The sequence below is a fragment of the Garra rufa genome, chromosome 7 (genome assembly GCF_049309525.1).
Source record: "Garra rufa chromosome 7, GarRuf1.0, whole genome shotgun sequence".
Taxonomy (NCBI): Eukaryota; Metazoa; Chordata; class Actinopteri; order Cypriniformes; family Cyprinidae; genus Garra; species Garra rufa.
In genome coordinates, this window is record NC_133367.1 from 9,664,912 (window position 1) to 9,684,153 (window position 19,242).

At 29.3% G+C, this 19,242-nt stretch overlaps 1 protein-coding gene across 1 annotated transcript; it reads right to left on the bottom strand.

The window, feature by feature from the left end:
• Positions 1–4,768: 4,768 nt before the first annotated feature.
• bysl (bystin-like) lies at positions 4,769–18,933 on the bottom strand. Its single transcript, XM_073844649.1, has 7 exons — positions 18,555–18,933; positions 14,110–14,254; positions 13,901–14,039; positions 13,703–13,836; positions 13,468–13,628; positions 8,185–8,287; positions 4,769–5,245 (listed from the first exon to the last, which is right to left on the bottom strand). The coding sequence occupies exons 1-7, from the start codon at positions 18,811–18,813 to the stop codon at positions 4,894–4,896; spliced, it is 1,293 nt and encodes a 430-aa protein (XP_073700750.1). The 5' UTR covers positions 18,814–18,933; the 3' UTR covers positions 4,769–4,893.
• Between the last annotated feature and the right edge of the window lie 309 nt (positions 18,934–19,242).

Genomic DNA, 19,242 nt, shown 5'->3' on the forward strand with positions numbered 1-19,242 from the left:
TCAACTTTATTCTAAAAACATTGACAACATTTTCGTAATTTCAACTTTATATTTTGACTATTTCCGATATATTTCAATTTCATTCTCATAACAATTCAACTTTTTTTTGAAACATTTCATCTTTATTCTTGAAACATTTAGACTTTTTAAACATTGACTATATTCTAGTAATTTCAACTTTATTTTCGTAATTTTAACATTATTCTTATATTTCGAATATTTTCTAAACATTTCAATTTCATTCTCATAACATTTCGACTTTTTTAAACATTTCATCTTTATTCTTGAAACATTTAAACTTTTTTTTAAACATCGACTATATTTTTGTAATTTCAACTTTATTTTCGTAATTTTTACTTTACTCTTACATTTCGACTATTTTCGTAACATTTCAACTTTATTCTCTAAATATTTCGACTTTTCACGAAACATTTAGACTTACTATTTTCATAATTTCAACTTTATTTTCGTAATTTTTACTTTATTCTCACATTTTGACTATTTTCGAAACATTTTTACTTCATTCTTAAAACATTTAGACTTTATTTTTGTAATTTCGACTTTATTCTTTAAACATTTTGAATTTTCTCAAAACTTTGGCCATATTCTTGTCATTTTAAACTTTATTTTTGTAATTTTAACTTCTCATAAATTTACTTTCTCACATTTCGACTATTTTCGAAACATTTTGATTTGATTCTCATATAATTTCGACTTTATTCTCAAAACATTTTGACTTTTCTTGAAAAATGTTGATGTTATTCTCAAAACACTGACTATATTCCCGTTATTTGAACTTTACTTACGTAATTTAAACTTTATTCTTACATTTCGACTATTTTTGAAACAATTTGATTGCATTCTCATAACATTGCGACTTTATTCACGAAAAAACATTTAGACTTTTCTCGAAACCTTGACTACATTTTTATATTTGTAATTTTTACTTTATACTCACATTTCGACCTTATTTTTTTTAAACATTTTAACTTTCTCAAAACCTTTAGATCTTTTGGTAATTTCAACTTTATTCTCGAAACATTGACTATATTCTCGTAATTTCAACTCTATTCTCACATTTCGACTATTTCTGAAACATTTTAACTTTATTCTCTTTTTCGTAATTTTCACTTTATTCTTACATTTCGACTTCATTCTCATTACATTTTGACTTTATTCTCAAATGATTTAAACTTCTCAAAACATTGACTATATTCTCATAAATTTAACTTTTTTGTAATTTTGACTTTATTTTCGTAAATTTCACTTTCTCACATTTTTGAAACATTTCAATTTCATTCTCAAAACATTTTGACTTTTCTTTAGAAAACATTTATATTTAAATAACTATATTTTCGTAATTTTATTCTCACATTTCAACTATTTTTGAAACATTTTGATTTAATTCTCATAACATTTTGATTTTATTCTCGTAACATTGACTTTTCACAAAACATTTAGACTTTTCTAGAAATATTGACTATATTCTCAATTTCAACTTTATTTTCATAATTTTTACTTTATTCTCACATTTTGACTATTCTCGAAACATTTAGACTTTTCTCGAAAGCATTCTTTATTTTTATAATTTTGACTTTATTCTCAAAATATTACAACTATTTTCGTAATTTTCACTTTATTCTTGTAAATTTACTTTCTCACATTTTAAATATTTTCGAAACATTTTGGATTAAATTCTCATAAGATTTCGACTTTATTTGCAAAACATTTCGACTTTATCCTCGTAACATTTAGACTTTTCTTAAAACATTTTGATGTTATTCTCGAAACACTGACTATATTCTCGTAATTTCAACTCTATTCTCACATTTCGACTATTTCTGAAACATTTTAACTTTATTCTCTTTTTCGTAATTTTCACTTTATTCTTACATTTCGACTTCATTCTCATTACATTTTGACTTTATTCTCAAATGATTTAAACTTCTCAAAACATTGACTATATTCTCATAAATTTAACTTTTTTGTAATTTTGACTTTATTTTCGTAAATTTCACTTTCTCACATTTTTGAAACATTTCAATTTCATTCTCAAAACATTTTGACTTTTCTTTAGAAAACATTTATATTTAAATAACTATATTTTCGTAATTTTATTCTCACATTTCAACTATTTTTGAAACATTTTGATTTAATTCTCATAACATTTTGATTTTATTCTCGTAACATTGACTTTTCACAAAACATTTAGACTTTTCTAGAAATATTGACTATATTCTCAATTTCAACTTTATTTTCATAATTTTTACTTTATTCTCACATTTTGACTATTCTCGAAACATTTAGACTTTTCTCGAAAGCATTCTTTATTTTTATAATTTTGACTTTATTCTCAAAATATTACAACTATTTTCGTAATTTTCACTTTATTCTTGTAAATTTACTTTCTCACATTTTAAATATTTTCGAAACATTTTGGATTAAATTCTCATAAGATTTCGACTTTATTTGCAAAACATTTCGACTTTATCCTCGTAACATTTAGACTTTTCTTAAAACATTTTGATGTTATTCTCGAAACACTGACTATATTCTCGTAATTTCAACTCTATTCTCACATTTCGACTATTTCTGAAACATTTTAACTTTATTCTCTTTTTCGTAATTTTCACTTTATTCTTACATTTCGACTTCATTCTCATTACATTTTGACTTTATTCTCAAATGATTTAAACTTCTCAAAACATTGACTATATTCTCATAAATTTAACTTTTTTGTAATTTTGACTTTATTTTCGTAAATTTCACTTTCTCACATTTTTGAAACATTTCAATTTCATTCTCAAAACATTTTGACTTTTCTTTAGAAAACATTTATATTTAAATAACTATATTTTCGTAATTTTATTCTCACATTTCAACTATTTTTGAAACATTTTGATTTAATTCTCATAACATTTTGATTTTATTCTCGTAACATTGACTTTTCACAAAACATTTAGACTTTTCTCGAAACATTGACTATATTCTCAATTTCAACTTTTTTTCATAATTTTCCCTTTATTCTCACATTTTGACTATTTTCGAAACATTTAGACTTTTCTCGAAAGCATTCAAACTTTTCTCGCAATTTCAACTATTTTCGTAATTTTCACTTTATTCTTGTAAATTTACTTTCTCACATTTCAAATATTTTCGAAACATTTTGGATTTCATTCTCATAAAATTTCGACTTTATTTGCAAAACATTTCGACTTTATACTCGTAACATTTAGACTTTTCTTAAAACATTTTGATGTTATTCTCGAAACATTGACTATATTCCCGTTATTTTAACTTTATTTTCGTAATTTTTACTTTATACTCACATTCCGACCTTATTTTATTAAACATTTTAACTTTCTCAAAACCTTTAGACCTTTTGGTAATTTCAACTTTATTCTCGAAACATTGACTATATTCTCATAATTTCAACTCTATTCTCACATTTCGACTATTTCTGAAACATTTTAACTTTATTCTCAAAACATTTAGACTTTTTCCTAATTTTGACTTTATACATGTAATTTTTACTTTATTCTTACATTTCGACTTCATTCTCATAACATTTTGACTTTATTCTCAAAATATTTAAACTTCTCAAAACATTGACTATATTCTCGTAAATTTAACTTTTTGTAATTTTGACTTTATTTTCATAAATTTCACTTTCTCACATTTTTGAAACATTTCAATTTCATTCTCAAAACATTTTGACTTTTCTTTAGAAAACATATTGAAATAACTATATTTTCGTAATTTTATTCTCACATTTCAACTATTTTTGAAACATTTTGAATTCTCATAACATTTTGATTTTATTCTCGTAACATTGACTTTTCACAAAACATTTAGACTTTTCTAGAAATATTGACTATATTCTCAATTTCAACTTTATTTTCATAATTTTTACTTTATTCTCACATTTTGACTATTCTCGAAACATTTAGACTTTTCTCGAAAGCATTCTTTATTTTTATAATTTTGACTTTATTCTCAAAATATTACAACTATTTTCGTAATTTTCACTTTATTCTTGTAAATTTACTTTCTCACATTTTAAATATTTTCGAAACATTTTGGATTAAATTCTCATAAGATTTCGACTTTATTTGCAAAACATTTCGACTTTATCCTCGTAACATTTAGACTTTTCTTAAAACATTTTGATGTTATTCTCGAAACATTGACTATATTCCCATTATTTCAACTATTTTTACGTAATTTAGACTTTATACTCACATTCCGACCTTATTTTTTAAAACATTTTAACTTTCTAAAAAACCTTTAGACCTTTTGGTAATTTCAACTTTATTCTCGAAACATTGACTATATTCCCGTTATTTCAACTTTATTTTCGTAATTTAGACTTTATACTCACATATCGACCTTATTTTTTTAAACATTTTAACTTTCTAAAAAAGACCTTTTTTAGACCTTTTGGTAATTTCAACTTTATTCTCGAAACATTGACTATATTCTCGTAATTTCAACTCTATTTTCACATTTCGACTATTTTCGAGACATTTTAACTTTATTCTCAAAACATTTCGACTTTATTTTTCGTAATATCGACTTTATTCTCACATTTGACTATTTCCTTACCATTTCGACTTTATTGACGTAACAATTTGACTTTATTCTTGAAACTTTAACGAATCGCGAGATAGAATGTTGCAAATTACCTTTTTCATTCCTTAGAATAACCATAAATATTGAACATTCCGTTTCGCTCATCAGCAAAATGAATTGAAAAAGCATTCTGGAGTTCATATGAGGTGATTTTATTACTTCAAGACACAAGTTGTAACACAAGTTTTAACCAAGTTTAGTCCAAAAAAACGAACTCGCAGAAAATGTGAGAGTATTGCAGCAGAATGCTAGAGATTGAAGTCATTCGTCGGTCATGGCGGGCGTGGCGTCCTCGAGGTCTCGCGGTTTGGCGCTGTGCAGCTCTCGGCGGATCTCGGCTGAGATGAGCGGATGCGTCTGACAGCGGAGCAGCTCCAGCAGCGCCTCCTTCTGTTCGGAGGACAGATCTGCCTTGTAGCGCTGCACCAGCGTCAGCAGGCTCTGATGCCACAGCACCGGCAGCGTCCGTTTGTCCGAGCGGAACGACAGGAAGTGGGCCACCAGGGCGTCCAGCACGCGGAAGGGCAGAGCGTACTTCTTATCCAGCAGCAGACGCAGGAAAATGCTGTTGGCGCCGTTGTACTCCATCTCTGCGATTTTCAGCATGGCAGCGCTGCAACGCATGAACGTTTAGTGTTACAGACACATAAAGACACTGGAAAGTGGACATTACACTTGCAATAGTTTGAGAATAAAGTCAAAAGTCTCTAAATATTACGACTGTAATCTCACTATGCTACAGCTTTATTTTCAAGATATTACAAGTTTAATCTCATATAAGATTCTCATATTGCTACGCAATAATTTTGACTTTAATCTCAATTTTATGTTTAATCTCATAACTTTATCATATGGCATTGAGATTAAAAGTCACAATGTTTTGAATCTTTTCTGAAAATATTACAAGTTTAATCACAAGATTTATAATTTTGCTTTATTCTCAAAATGTTATTGCAACAACCTTGTACAAATTTCGAATATTATAGTTCATTTCTCTTAATGTTACAAATTTTCATGCAATATAAAGTTTGATCTTGTTATTATGCCAACTGATGTATTCTTATAATTTTGACAAGTTTAAAACTTGCATAAGACTTTATTCTTGTATCACTATGACTTTATGGTAGTTTCAACTTTTCCTAATTCTTGAAATATTACAAATTTAATCTTATAATGCTACATCTTTATTCGTGAAGCTGACTTTTCTCTCAAAATATTGTTTAAATCTCGTATAAACCCTCATTTTCAAATTGCTTTGCTCTCATCGTTTTCATTTTATTCTCAAAATCTAAGTTTAATTCTCGTAATGTTACGACTTTTTCCACATCATTTTGACTTTGACAAGTTTAATCTCATATAAGGTGTTATACTCAAATCTCTATGACTTTGTTTTCATAGTTTTGACTTTATTCTCAAAATATTACAAGTTAAATCTCACATAAGACCTCGTTCTCATCATTTTAATTTTATTCTCTAACTATTACAAGTTTAATACTTATGACTTTCACATTATTTTGACTTTATTACTGAAATATTACAAGTTAAATTCTCAACTTTAAGACTTTTTCACATTATTTTGACTTTATTGCTGAAATACTGCAAGTTTAATAACTTAACATCCCTGCAATGCTACAACTTTATTTTTATAATTCTCCATGTAATATTTGGAAAAAAGTCAACATTATGAGAATTAAACTTGTAATATTTTGAGAATAAAGTCAAAATTACAAGTTAAATTTCACATAAGACCTTATTCTCATCATTTAAATTTTATTCTCTAAATATCACAAGTTTAATTCTAGTAACGTTATGACTTTTTCACATAATTTTGACTTCATTATTGAAATATTTCAAGTGTAATCTTTATTCCTACATTGCTACAACTTTATTTTTTATAATTTTCACTTTATTCTCTAAATATTACAAGTTTAATTCTCATAATGTTGCCTTTTTTCCATGTAATATTTGAGAACAAAGTCAAAATTACAAGTTAAATTTTACATAAGACCTTATTCTCATCATTTAAATTCTCTAAATATCACAAGTTTAATTCTAATGTTATGACTTTTTCACATAATTTTGACTTCATTATTGAAATATTGCAAGTTTAATCTTGTTTAAGATTTTATTCCTGCATTTATACAAATTCATTTTTTATAATTTTGACTTTATTCTCTTAATATTTAGATTCTTAGAAACTTCGATTCTCTAAATATTACAAGTTCAATTCTCATAATTTTGACTTTTTCATAAAATATTGCAAGTTTAATCTTTATTTCTGCATTGCTACAACTTTATTTTAACAATTTTGACTTTATTCTTAAAATATTGCAAGTTTAATTCTCATTACATTATGAATTTTTGCATAATTTTGACTTTATTTTTGAAATATTTTAAATGTGATCTTTATTCCTACATTGCTACAACTTCATTTTTAAAATTCTGACTTTATTCTCAAGATACTACAAGTTTAATTCTCGTAATGTTGACTTTTTCCACATAATTTTGACTTCATTACTGAAATATTTCAAGTTTCATTTTTATTCCTACATGGCTACAACTTCATTTGTATAATTTTGACTTTATTCTCAGAACTTTACATTTAAATTTCACACAAGACTTTTTCTCATTTTCATTTTATTCTCTAAATATTACAAGTTGAATTATCTTAACGGTATGACTTTTTCACGTTATTTTGACTTTATTATTGAAATGTTGCAAGTTTAATTTTTATTCCTGCATTGCTACAACTTCATTTTTATAATTTTGACTTTATTCTCAGAACATTACAATTTAATTTCACACAAGACTTTGTTCTCATCATTTTAATTTTATTCTCTAAACATAAATTTATTTCTAGTTGTTAATTTTTCGCATAATTGTAACTTTATTATTGAAATATTGCAAGTTTAATCTCCTATAAGACTTTATTCCTGCAATGCTACAACTTTATTTTTATAATTTGGAATTTATTCTCTAAATATTACAAGTTTAATTCTCATAATGTTGCCTTTATCATGCAATTTTTAATTTATTCTCAAAATAATACAAGTTAAATTTCACATAAAACCTTATTCTCATCATTTTAAATTTATTCTCTAAATATTACAAGTTTAATTCTCGTAACATTACGACTTTTTCACGTTATTTTGACTTTATTATTGAAATACTGCAAGTTTAATCTTAAAGCTTTATTTCAGCATTGCTACAACTTCATTTTTACAATTTTGACTTTATCCTGAAAATATTGCAATTTTAATATTTAATCTCTTACAAATTCTTATTGTCATATCACTAAAACCTAATCTCATAACTGACTTTATTCTCATAATATTTTGTTGAAGCTTTATTCTAGCATAGCTATGGCTATATTCTTGAAACTGACTTTATTCTAAAATTGTGCAACTTTATTCTTACAATCTAAGATTATTTTTTCACTGTTGCACTAAGAGCCCATAAACAAAGCATGAAGCTTGATAAGAGTGTATAGCACTAATGTTTTCAAAGCTGCAGATTGTGTGTGGTTTAATGTCATCAGATGCTGTTGTTGACCTGGAGTGCAGGACAGGGATGGAGCATCTGGTGAGGATGCTGCCGATGATGATGGCTTCTCTCAGAGTACATGTGCCAGACTCACACAGCGGCAGCAGGATTCCTGAAAACACACACACAGGCCGCTGTTTACTCATGTTTCACAGAACAGTAGAGGTGAACAGGGTTAACACAGTTGATTTGTCTTACAAGCATTCCTAAAAAGTCCTTTTAAACATGCATACTGTCGAACTAGATAAAGTTTGTCAAGACAATCTTTAGGTTGGCTTGAGAAAGTCTAGCAGCTGTAAAAGCTTAAAGTTGTGAACTTTATATAGACAGATTAGATGATTAGCATGTTGCTAGCATGATTAGAATGTAGTTAGCATGATTCTAACATGTTTCTAGCATGATTAGAAAGTTACTAGCATGTCATTAGCAAGTTTCTAGCATGTTTGTAGCATAACATGTTACTTGCATTATTAGCATGTCCTTAGCAAGTTGCTAGCATGTTTCTAACATGATTAACAAGTTGCTTATATGTTTCTAGCATTACTAGCAAGTTACTAGCACGTTTCTATCATGTTTCTATCATGATTAATCATTTGCTGCATGTTTCCAACATGATTATTAAGTTTCTAACAAATTTTAACCCGACTACCAAGTTGCTAGCATGTTTTTAGCATGATTAGCAAGTTTAACATATTTCTAACCTGACTGCCAAGTTGCTAACATGTTTTTAGCATTATTAGCTAATTGCTAACATGTTTCTAGCATTATTAGCTAATTTGCTAACATGTTTCTAACATTAACAAGTTACTAGCATGTTTCTAACATGTTTCTATCAAGATTAATCATTTGCTTCATGTTTCCAACATGATTAGCAAGTTTCTAACATATTTCTAACCTCACTACCAAGTTGCTAGCATGTTTTTAGCATGATTAGCAAGTTTCTAACATATTTCTAACCTGACTGCCAAGTTGCTAACATGTTTTTAGCATTATTAGCTAATTGCTAACATGTTTCTAGCATTATTAGCTAATTTGCTAACATGTTTCTAACATTATTAACAAGTTACTAGCATGTTTCTAACATGTTTCTATCATGATTAATCATTTGCTGCATGTTTCCAACATGATTAGCAAGTTTCTAACAAATTTTAACCTGACTACCAAGTTGCTAACATGTTTTTAACATTATCTAATTGCTAACATGTTTCTAGCATTATTAGCTAATTTGCTAACATGTTTCTAGCATTATTAACAAGTTGCTAACATGTTTCTAACATTAACAAGTTGCTAGCATGTTTTTAGCATTATTATCTAATTGCTATCATGTTCCTAACATTATTAGCTCATTTGCTAACATGTTTCTAGCATTATTAACAAGTTGCTAACATGTTTCTTGCATTAGTAACAAGTTACTAGCATGTTTCTATCATCATTATTAACAAGTTGCTAACATGTTTCTAGCATTAGTAACAAGTTACTAGCATGTTTCTAGCATTATTAACAAGTTGCTAACATGTTTCTTGCATTAGTAACAAGTTACTAGCATGTTTCTATCATTATTAACAAGTTGCTAACATGTTTCTAGCATTAGTAACAAGTTACTAGCATGTTTCTAGCATTACTAACAAGTTGCGAACATGTTTCTAGGCTGACTAGCAAGTTGCTAACATGTTTCTAGCATTAGTAAAAAGTTACTAGCATGTTTCCAGTCTGACTAGCAAGTGGCTAACATGATTAGCAAGTTGTTAACATGTTTATAACATGTTTCTAACCTGACTGCCAAGTTGCTAGCATGTTTCTAGCATGATTAGCAAGTTTCTAACGTTTCTTGCATGATTAGCACGTCATTTACATGTCTCTAGGCTGACTAGCAAGTTGCTAGCACGTTTCCAACATGTTTCTAGCATAATTAACAAGTTGCTAACATGATTAGCAAGTTGTTAACCTGTTTTTAACATGATTAGCAAGTTTCTAACATATTTCTAACCTGACTACCAAGTTGTTAGCATGTTTTAACATGATTAGCAAGTTTCTAACATATTTCTAACATGATTAACAAGTTGATAACATGTTTCTTGCATGATTAGCACGTCATTTACATGTCATTAGCATGACCGACAAGTTACTAGCATGTGTCTAGCATGATTAGCATGACATTAGCATGACTGACAAGTTACTAGCATGTGTCTAGCATGATTATCAAGCTACTAGCATGAAAAGCAAGTTACTAGCATGATTGTAGTTGCTAGGCTAGGCTAGATAGTTAAATGGATTAGATATAGTTGATAGATGGGAAGCTTGATTTAGTCTCAAGGGATTCTGGTTTAAATTTGAATTCTGTCAGTTGGAGTTTGAATTTTGTCAGTTGGAGTTTGAATTTTGTCAGTTGGAGTTTGAATAGTGTTGGATCATCTGAACATTGGTCAATGTAAGTCTATGGGATTTTGATGATTTTTAATCTTCCAAAACTGTAAGTGAGATCAGTCTGAAAAGCTGGGCTGAGTTCAGTGGGTCTAGTTGGAAAGCTCTAGGAGCGTTGAACCTAATTAAACTTGCACTCATCTGCACAGACATTGAATGAAACCAGGTTCAAAATGCCAGGTGTCATTTAGTCATATCAGAGAGAAAGAGGGGAATTTGGATCACTCCATGAATCAGAAAATACATTCAGCATGTTTTTAGGAGTGAAATGTTGCATAAATCGGTGTGAATGAAATGAGAACAAACGTTCTGATTATAGAGGAATAAAACTGAGACTCTTCCTCCACTTCAGAAACACTTTTAAAATTATAAATAACTGGGTTTTGGTTCAAAATAACATGATTACAGTCATTTCTGAAGTTTAGTTTCGCTCAATTTCTTGTCTGGTATTTGTTAGATACCACAGTAATGGTTTGTTTATCAGTCACACGAGCCAAACTCCACCAGAATAAACCCTGAGATCTGATCTGATCTGGCGGAGCTCAAACTAAACACTTGAGAAACTCACCGGTGTCCTCTAGTGTTTACTTACACAAACTACTACCTTCAGTTTATGGGGAATATGCGAATAAGTCAGGCTTTACACATTAAATGCCAGTTTACACTGCAAAATTTGGCACAGAAGCACTTTTTACATCTTTTAATGCTGCTTAGAGATGGCATGAATGCATTTACAGAGCAATGAGAAGTATATACTTTGATTCTGTGAGCTGAGCTCAGAATTAAATCTGGCTTTTATTTGGCATTGCATCATTTTAACAAGTAATGAGCAGCTGTGTAAAGATGCCCCAAGGTAAGACTGCTCTGTGCCTGTTTAAAATGTCATGTTAAGACACAACGCAGCATTAAAGCCAGATTAAATTACGCCAGCTTCGAACCTCTTATCAAAGTGGAATTGCGGTGTGAATGCATGTATGCACCTCTGAGCAGCATTAAGAAGTCTGTTTAATAAGTGTGCCATTTCAGAAGTGCTTCTGTGCAAATTTGGTATAAAACCACACAATACTTTCCCACTAATCTCCACTGGAAATACTGCAGAGATTCACTTCAGACGCATAGCATGATATTTGTCTGTATCATAATATCTGTCTGTCTGTTTGTCTATGTATCATAAACATCTGTCTATAATATCATAAATATCTCTGTCTATATATCATAATTTCTGTGTCTATATATAATAAATGTTTGTCTATATTTTAATAGCTGTCTATATATCAAAAATATCTGTCTATATATAATAAATGTCTATCTATATATCATAAATAAGTATCAATAAATATCCATATGTCTATATATCATACACATCTGTCTGTTTGTCTATATATCAAATATTTGTCTGTTTGTCAATATATAATACATATCTGTCTGTCTGTATATCAGAAATATCTGTCCGTCTATAATATTGGTTTGTCCATATATAATAACATATCTGTCTGTTTGTCTATATATCATAAATATGTCTGTTTATATGTCATAAATATTTGTCTGTCTGTCTACATATCTGTCTGTTTGTCTATATATCATAAATATTTGTCTGTTTGTCAATATATAATAACATATCTGTCTGTTTGTCTATATATCATAAATATGTCTGTTTATATGTCATAAATATTTGTCTGTCTGTCTACATATCTGTCTGTTTGTCTATATATCATAAATATTTGTCTATTTGTCAATATATAATACATATCTGTCTGTCTGTATATCAGAAATATCTGTCTGTCTTCATATAATAAATATTGATTTGTCCATATATAATACACATCCGTCTGTATCATAAATATTTATCCGTCTATGTATCATAATATCTGTCCATCTATATATAATAAATATTGCTTTGTCTATATATATCGTAAAAATTTGTCTATGTATAAAATATTTGTGTCTACATATAAATATCCATCTGTTTGTCTATATATAATAAATATATTTTTGTCGATATCATAAATGCCTGTCTATATATATATATATATATAAAATATATAATAGGTCTGTTTGTCTATATATAATAAATATCGGTTTGTCTTTATATCATAATCTGTCTACAAATCAAATATGTGTCTACAAATAAATATCTGTCTATCTATATATAATAAATATTGGTTTGTCTATATAATAAATATCTGTTTGTCTATATATCAAATATCTGTGTCTACATAAAAATATCTGTTTGTCAATAAATAATAAATGTTTGTCCATATCATGTCTATATATGCCTGTTTGTCTATATATCATAATATCTGTCTTTATATATCATATAAATATATTTGTCTATATATCATAAATACATGTGTGGTTGTCTATATATCGTAAATATCCGTTTATATGTATGTGTACATTTTATAAATATGTATATGTATATATGTATGTATGTATGTATGTATATATATATATATATATATATATATATATATATATATATACACACACACACACACACACACACACACACACACACACTCATTTTCTATATCCATCTATATATTTTAAACCTTTTAATGCTGCTCAGAGATGGCATATGGCATAAAGGCATTTACAGAGCAATGGTAACTCTTAATTTAATCTGGCTCTTATGTGGTATTGCGTCACTACACTCAATTTCAAGCAGGCACAGAGCAGCCTTAACTCAGCCATGTTTCAGTGTAAAGATGCAATGGCGCTTAAAAGCCAGATGTAGCAGCTCTGAGCCACCTTATTATACCCACTATCTTATCTACCCACTATTCGCAACTAGAAATACTGCAGATACTCTGTTCTGATGCATTGGGACTTATTAATTGATAAATGTACTCCAGTTCTGCTGCCGCTCACCTTTAAACCAGGCTCCGGGTTTATAGAGCGCTTTCTTCAGCGCGCTGTAGAGGTGAAAGTTCAGCCGCTTGAACTCGGCAATGTCGTCTCGGACTCTGGGCAGCAGCACCAGATTGTAGAAGCGCTGGGCCATTCGCTCTTTTAGATTCGACGAGAAGATCCTGCACAAACACAATCGACGTAAGCCAAACGAAAACACAAATGGGCGCATAAGCGACAATCTGTGACCTCTGACCTGGTGGCCTGGTACATAGCGGCGGCCGTCCACGCCTCCGGCTCGGTGAGGTAGAGCACCTGCTCCCAGTTGGACAGAGCCGGGATGATCTTGAAGGCTTTGGGAAGTTTCCCGCTGCGGTATTTGGACAGCACCTGCGGATTGAGAGCGTTAGATCCGGCGGAGGACGAGAAGTACGTTAAAGACTGATGCTCGTACCTTGTTGACGCCTCTGTAGACCTCCACCACTCGCGGGTCCAGCTGAGGAGCGGCGTGTCCGGACACCTCCGACAACACGGTGCCCACCTCCGTCTGCTTCTCCGTGATCTTCTCCATGATGATGTCCGCTAGCGTGCGTCTGCGGAGACACTAGCGGTTAGATGGTGTGAGGTGATGTTCGTAAAGCGGCTGTGGATGTGTGTGCTCACCTGAGCGGAGGGTTCTTGTTCATGAACATCTCGATGGCCTTCTCGTCCTCAGGGTCCACGTCCACTTCACCAGCCGTCTCGTCTGGGACACCATGACCCAGCGCTGGCCACTCTTCATTCGACTCTTCATCCTGTGTGCTCGGACCTGAAACAACCAATCAGCATTTGGTTTGTTAATCTGTCTGTCTGCATTATAGAAATATCTAACAGAAATGATTTGATATTAATACTATATAAGCTCAGATATACTAGGTCTATATTAGATAAACATCAGTCTGTCTGTCTATACATCAAATATCTACATGTCTGTTCATCTATATATTATACAAATTTGTCTGTCTGTCTATATATAATAAATATCGAGTTGTCTATATTACAAAAATATCTGTTTGTCTATATATCATAATATCTGTCGGTCTATATATCATAAATATCGAGTTGTCTATATTTCAATAATATCTGTTTGTCTATATATCATAATAGCTGTCTGTCTATATATAATAAATATCGAGTTGTCTATATTTCAATAATATCTGTTTGTCTATATATCATAATATCTGTCGGTCTATATATAATAAATATCGAGTTGTCTCTATTTCAATAATATCTGTTTGTCTATATATCATAATAGCTGTCTGTCTACATATAATAAATATCGAGTTGTCTATATTTCAATAATATCTGTTTGTCTATATATCATAATATCTGTCGGTCTATATGTAATAAATATCGAGTTGTCTCTATTTCAATAATATCTGTTTGTCTATATATCATAATATCTGTCGGTCTATATATAATAAATATCGAGTTGTCTATATTTCAGTAATATCTGTTTGTCTATATATCATAATATCTGTCGGTCTATATGTAATAAATATCGAGTTGTCTCTATTTCAATAATATCTGTTTGTCTATATATCATAATATCTGTCGGTCTATATGTAATAAATATCGAGTTGTCTATATTTCAATAATATCTGTTTGTCTATATATCATAATATCTGTCGGTCTATATATAATAAATATCGAGTTGTCTCTATTTCAATAATATCTGTTTGTCTATATATCATAATATCTGTCGGTCTATATATAATAAATATCGAGTTGTCTCTATTTCAATAATATCTGTTTGTCTATATATCATAATATCTGTCGGTCTATATATAATAAATATCGAGTTGTCTCTATTTCAATAATATCTGTTTGTCTATATATCATAATATCTGTCGGTCTATATATAATAAATATCGAGTTGTCTCCATTTCAATAATATCTGTTTGTCTATATATCATAATATCTGTCGGTCTATATATAATAAATATCGAGTTGTCTCCATTTCAATAATATCTGTTTGTCTATATATCATAATATCTGTCGGTCTATATATAATAAATATCGAGTTGTCTCTATTTCAATAATATCTGTTTGTCTATATATCATAATATCTGTCGGTCTATATATAATAAATATCGAGTTGTCTCTATTTCAATAATATCTGTTTGTCTATATATCATAATATCTGTCGGTCTATATATAATAAATATCGAGTTGTCTATATTGTAAAAATATCTGTTTGTCTATATATCATAATATCTGTCGGTCTATATATAATAAATATCGAGTTGTCTCCATTTCAATAATATCTGTTTGTCTATATATCATAATATCTGTCGGTCTATATATAATAAATATCGAGTTGTCTCTATTTCAATAATATCTGTTTGTCTATATATCATAATATCTGTCGGTCTATATATAATAAATATCGAGTTGTCTCTATTTCAATAATATCTGTTTGTCTATATATCATAATATCTGTCGGTCTATATATAATAAATATCGAGTTGTCTCTATTTCAATAATATCTGTTTGTCTATATATCATAATATCTGTCGGTCTATATATAATAAATATCGAGTTGTCTATATTGTAAAAATATCTGTTTGTCTATATATCATAATATCTGTCGGTCTATATATAATAAATATCGAGTTGTCTCTATTTCAATAATATCTGTTTGTGTATATATCATAATATCTGTCGGTCTATATATAATAAATATCGAGTTGTCTCCATTTCAATAATATCTGTTTGTCTATATATCATAATATCTGTCGGTCTATATATAATAATATCGAGTTGTCTCTATTTCAATAATATCTGTTTGTCTATATATCATAATATCTGTCGGTCTATATATAATAAATATCGAGTTGTCTATATTGTAAAAATATCTGTTTGTCTATATATCATAATATCTGTCTGTCTATATATAATAAATATCGAGTTGTCTATATTTCAATAATATCTGTTTGTCTATATATCATAATATCTGTCGGTCTATATATAATAAATATCGAGTTGTCTATATTTCAATAATATCTGTTTGTCTATATATCATAATATCTGTCGGTCTATATATAATAAATATCGAGTTGTCTATATTGTAAAAATATCTGTTTGTCTATATATCATAATATCTGTCGGGCTATATAGAATAAATATCGAGTTGTCTCTATTTCAATAATATCTGTTTGTGTATATATCATAATATCTGTCGGTCTATATATAATAAATGTCGAGTTGTCTATATTTCAAAAATATCTGTTTGTCTATATATCTTAATATCTGTCGGTCTATATATAATAAATATCAAGTTGTCTATATTTCCATAATATCTGTTTGTCTATATATCATAATATCTGTCTGTCTACATATAATAAATATCGATTTGTCCATTTCATAAATATCTGTTTGTCTATATATCATAATATCTGTCGGTCTATATATAATAAATGTCGAGTTGTCTATATTTCAAAAATATCTGTTTGTCTATATATCTTAATATCTGTCGGTCTATATATAATAAATATCAAGTTGTCTATATTTCCATAATATCTGTTTGTCTATATATCATAATATCTGTCTGTCTACATATAATAAATATCGATTTGTCCATTTCATAAATATCTGTTTGTCTATATATCATATCTGTTGGTCTATAATAAATATCGAGTTGTCTATATTTCATAATTATCTGTTTGTCTATATATCTTAATATCTGTCGGTCTATATGTAATAAATATCGAGTTGTCTATATTTCCATAATATCTGTTTGTCTATATATCATAATATCTGTCTGTCTACATATAATAAATATCGATTTGTCCATTTCATAAATATCTGTTTGTCTATATATCATATCTGTTGGTCTATAATAAATATCGAGTTGTCTATATTTCATAATTATCTGTTTGTCTATATATCATAATATCTGTCGGTCTATATATAATAAATATTGAGTTGTCTATATTTCATAAATATCTGTTTGTCTATATATCTTAATATCTGTCGGTCTATATGTAATAAATATCGAGTTGTCTATATTTCATAAATATCTGTTTGTCTATATATTAAACATCTGTCTACATATAAATAACCATCCGTTTGTCTATGTATAATAAATATATATCTGTCTACATCATACCAGTCCATATACAATAAATATATGTGTTTGTCTGAATATCATAATATCTGTCTGTCTATATTTTATAAACATGTTTGTCTATATCATAAATATGCCTGTCTATACATCATATCTTTTTGTCTATATTTCATAAATATCTGTCTGTCTATATATAATAAATATACATCTGTTTGTGTATATATCATAACATCTGTCTGTCTAGATTTCATAAAAATCTGTCTATATCATAAATATGTCTGTCTATACAAAATATATTTGTCTATATTTCATAAATATCTGTTTGTCAATATATCATAACTATGTGTCTGCCAGCCTATATCATAATATCTGTCTGTTTATAATAAATATGTTTGTCTATATCATTAATACCTGTCTGTTTGTCTATAAATCGTAATTGTCTATATATCATGAAAATCTATTTGTCTATATATCATAAATATCTGTTTTTCTATATCTAATAAATACCTGTTTATCTAATAAATATCTGTCAGTTTGTCTATACATCATAATATCTTTGTCTATATAATAAATATCTGTCGGTCTATATATTTTATATATATATATATATATATATATATATATATATATATATATATATATATATATATATATTAAATATCTGTTTGTCTATATATATCTCTGGCTGTCTATATATATCATAATATCCGTCTGTTTGTCTATACATCACAAATATCTGTCTATATATCAAAAACATCTATAGATATATGCCTTTGTGTGTCTATCATCTATCTATAGATTATATAGACTAATAAATATCTATCTATCCTAAACATCTCTAACTATAGACTATATAAACTCAAACAACAATTGTAAATATCTGCCTGTCTGTCCATCAATCATAAATATTTACCTGACTGTCTATAGACTATATAGACTCATAAATATAAGGATCTGTCTGTCTATCATTAATATCAGTAAGTGATGGTCAGGTACTCGCCTAGTTGAGTCGTTGGTTGTTTCTTGGTCTCTGGAGTGAGTCCTAACTCGGTCTGCAGCTCCTCCTGTTGTATTCGGGCTTGCTGGAGGATCTTTCGGGACAGTTTATCGTCCACATACTCCTGCTCCTCCTCGGCTCGGCTCCGGTTCTTGACTCGGCCGCTGGACCGGATCACATCTCCCTGCAGGATCTGATCGGCTAGAGACTGAGAGCCGCCGCTGCGCTCCGAAGCGCCTTTACTCTTCTTCACCTTCGGCATGATGATGATGATGAGTTATATGATCAATTATTAATACTATTAACTCCGGTCTGAACTCATGGCATACAGCTGAGGTCCGAACACACGTGTGACCGAAGCTAATGGCGCTATGTGTGTGTGTGTGTGTGTGTGTATGCGCGAGTGTGCGTCTGTAGGGCTGATCTGAGATCAGTTGAGCGAAACCAGCGCTGATCTCAGTCTCTATGCGGCGCTCATAAGAGCTGATCTCAGACCTGCGCTGCCGCACACTGTTTACTTCCGCTCAGGACTCGGTCCACTTGAGATACACTGCTCTCAATCAACATTTCACTGTGTCTGCGATAATTTTATTTCATTATGTAGTTATTTACAGATACTTCTGTATTGTCCAATTACAGTTTTACTCTTTATCTGATTTTGTGTTATTCACAAAAGCCGGATTGATCCGGA

What these genes read in the sequence shown, in the direction of transcription:
- bysl (XM_073844649.1), bottom strand. Translation starts at nt 18,813, where the DNA reads ATGCCGAAGGTGAAGAAGAGTAAAGGCGCTTCGGAGCGCAGCGGCGGC. An exon ending in ACAACCAACGACTCAACTAG is followed by an intron (nt 14,255 to 18,554) that starts GCGAGTACCTGA and finishes TGGTTGTTTCAG; the next exon opens with GTCCGAGCACACAGGATGAA. An exon ending in ATCCCTGTCCTGCACTCCAG is followed by an intron (nt 5,246 to 8,184) that starts GTCAACAACAGC and finishes CATGCGTTGCAG; the next exon opens with CGCTGCCATGCTGAAAATCG.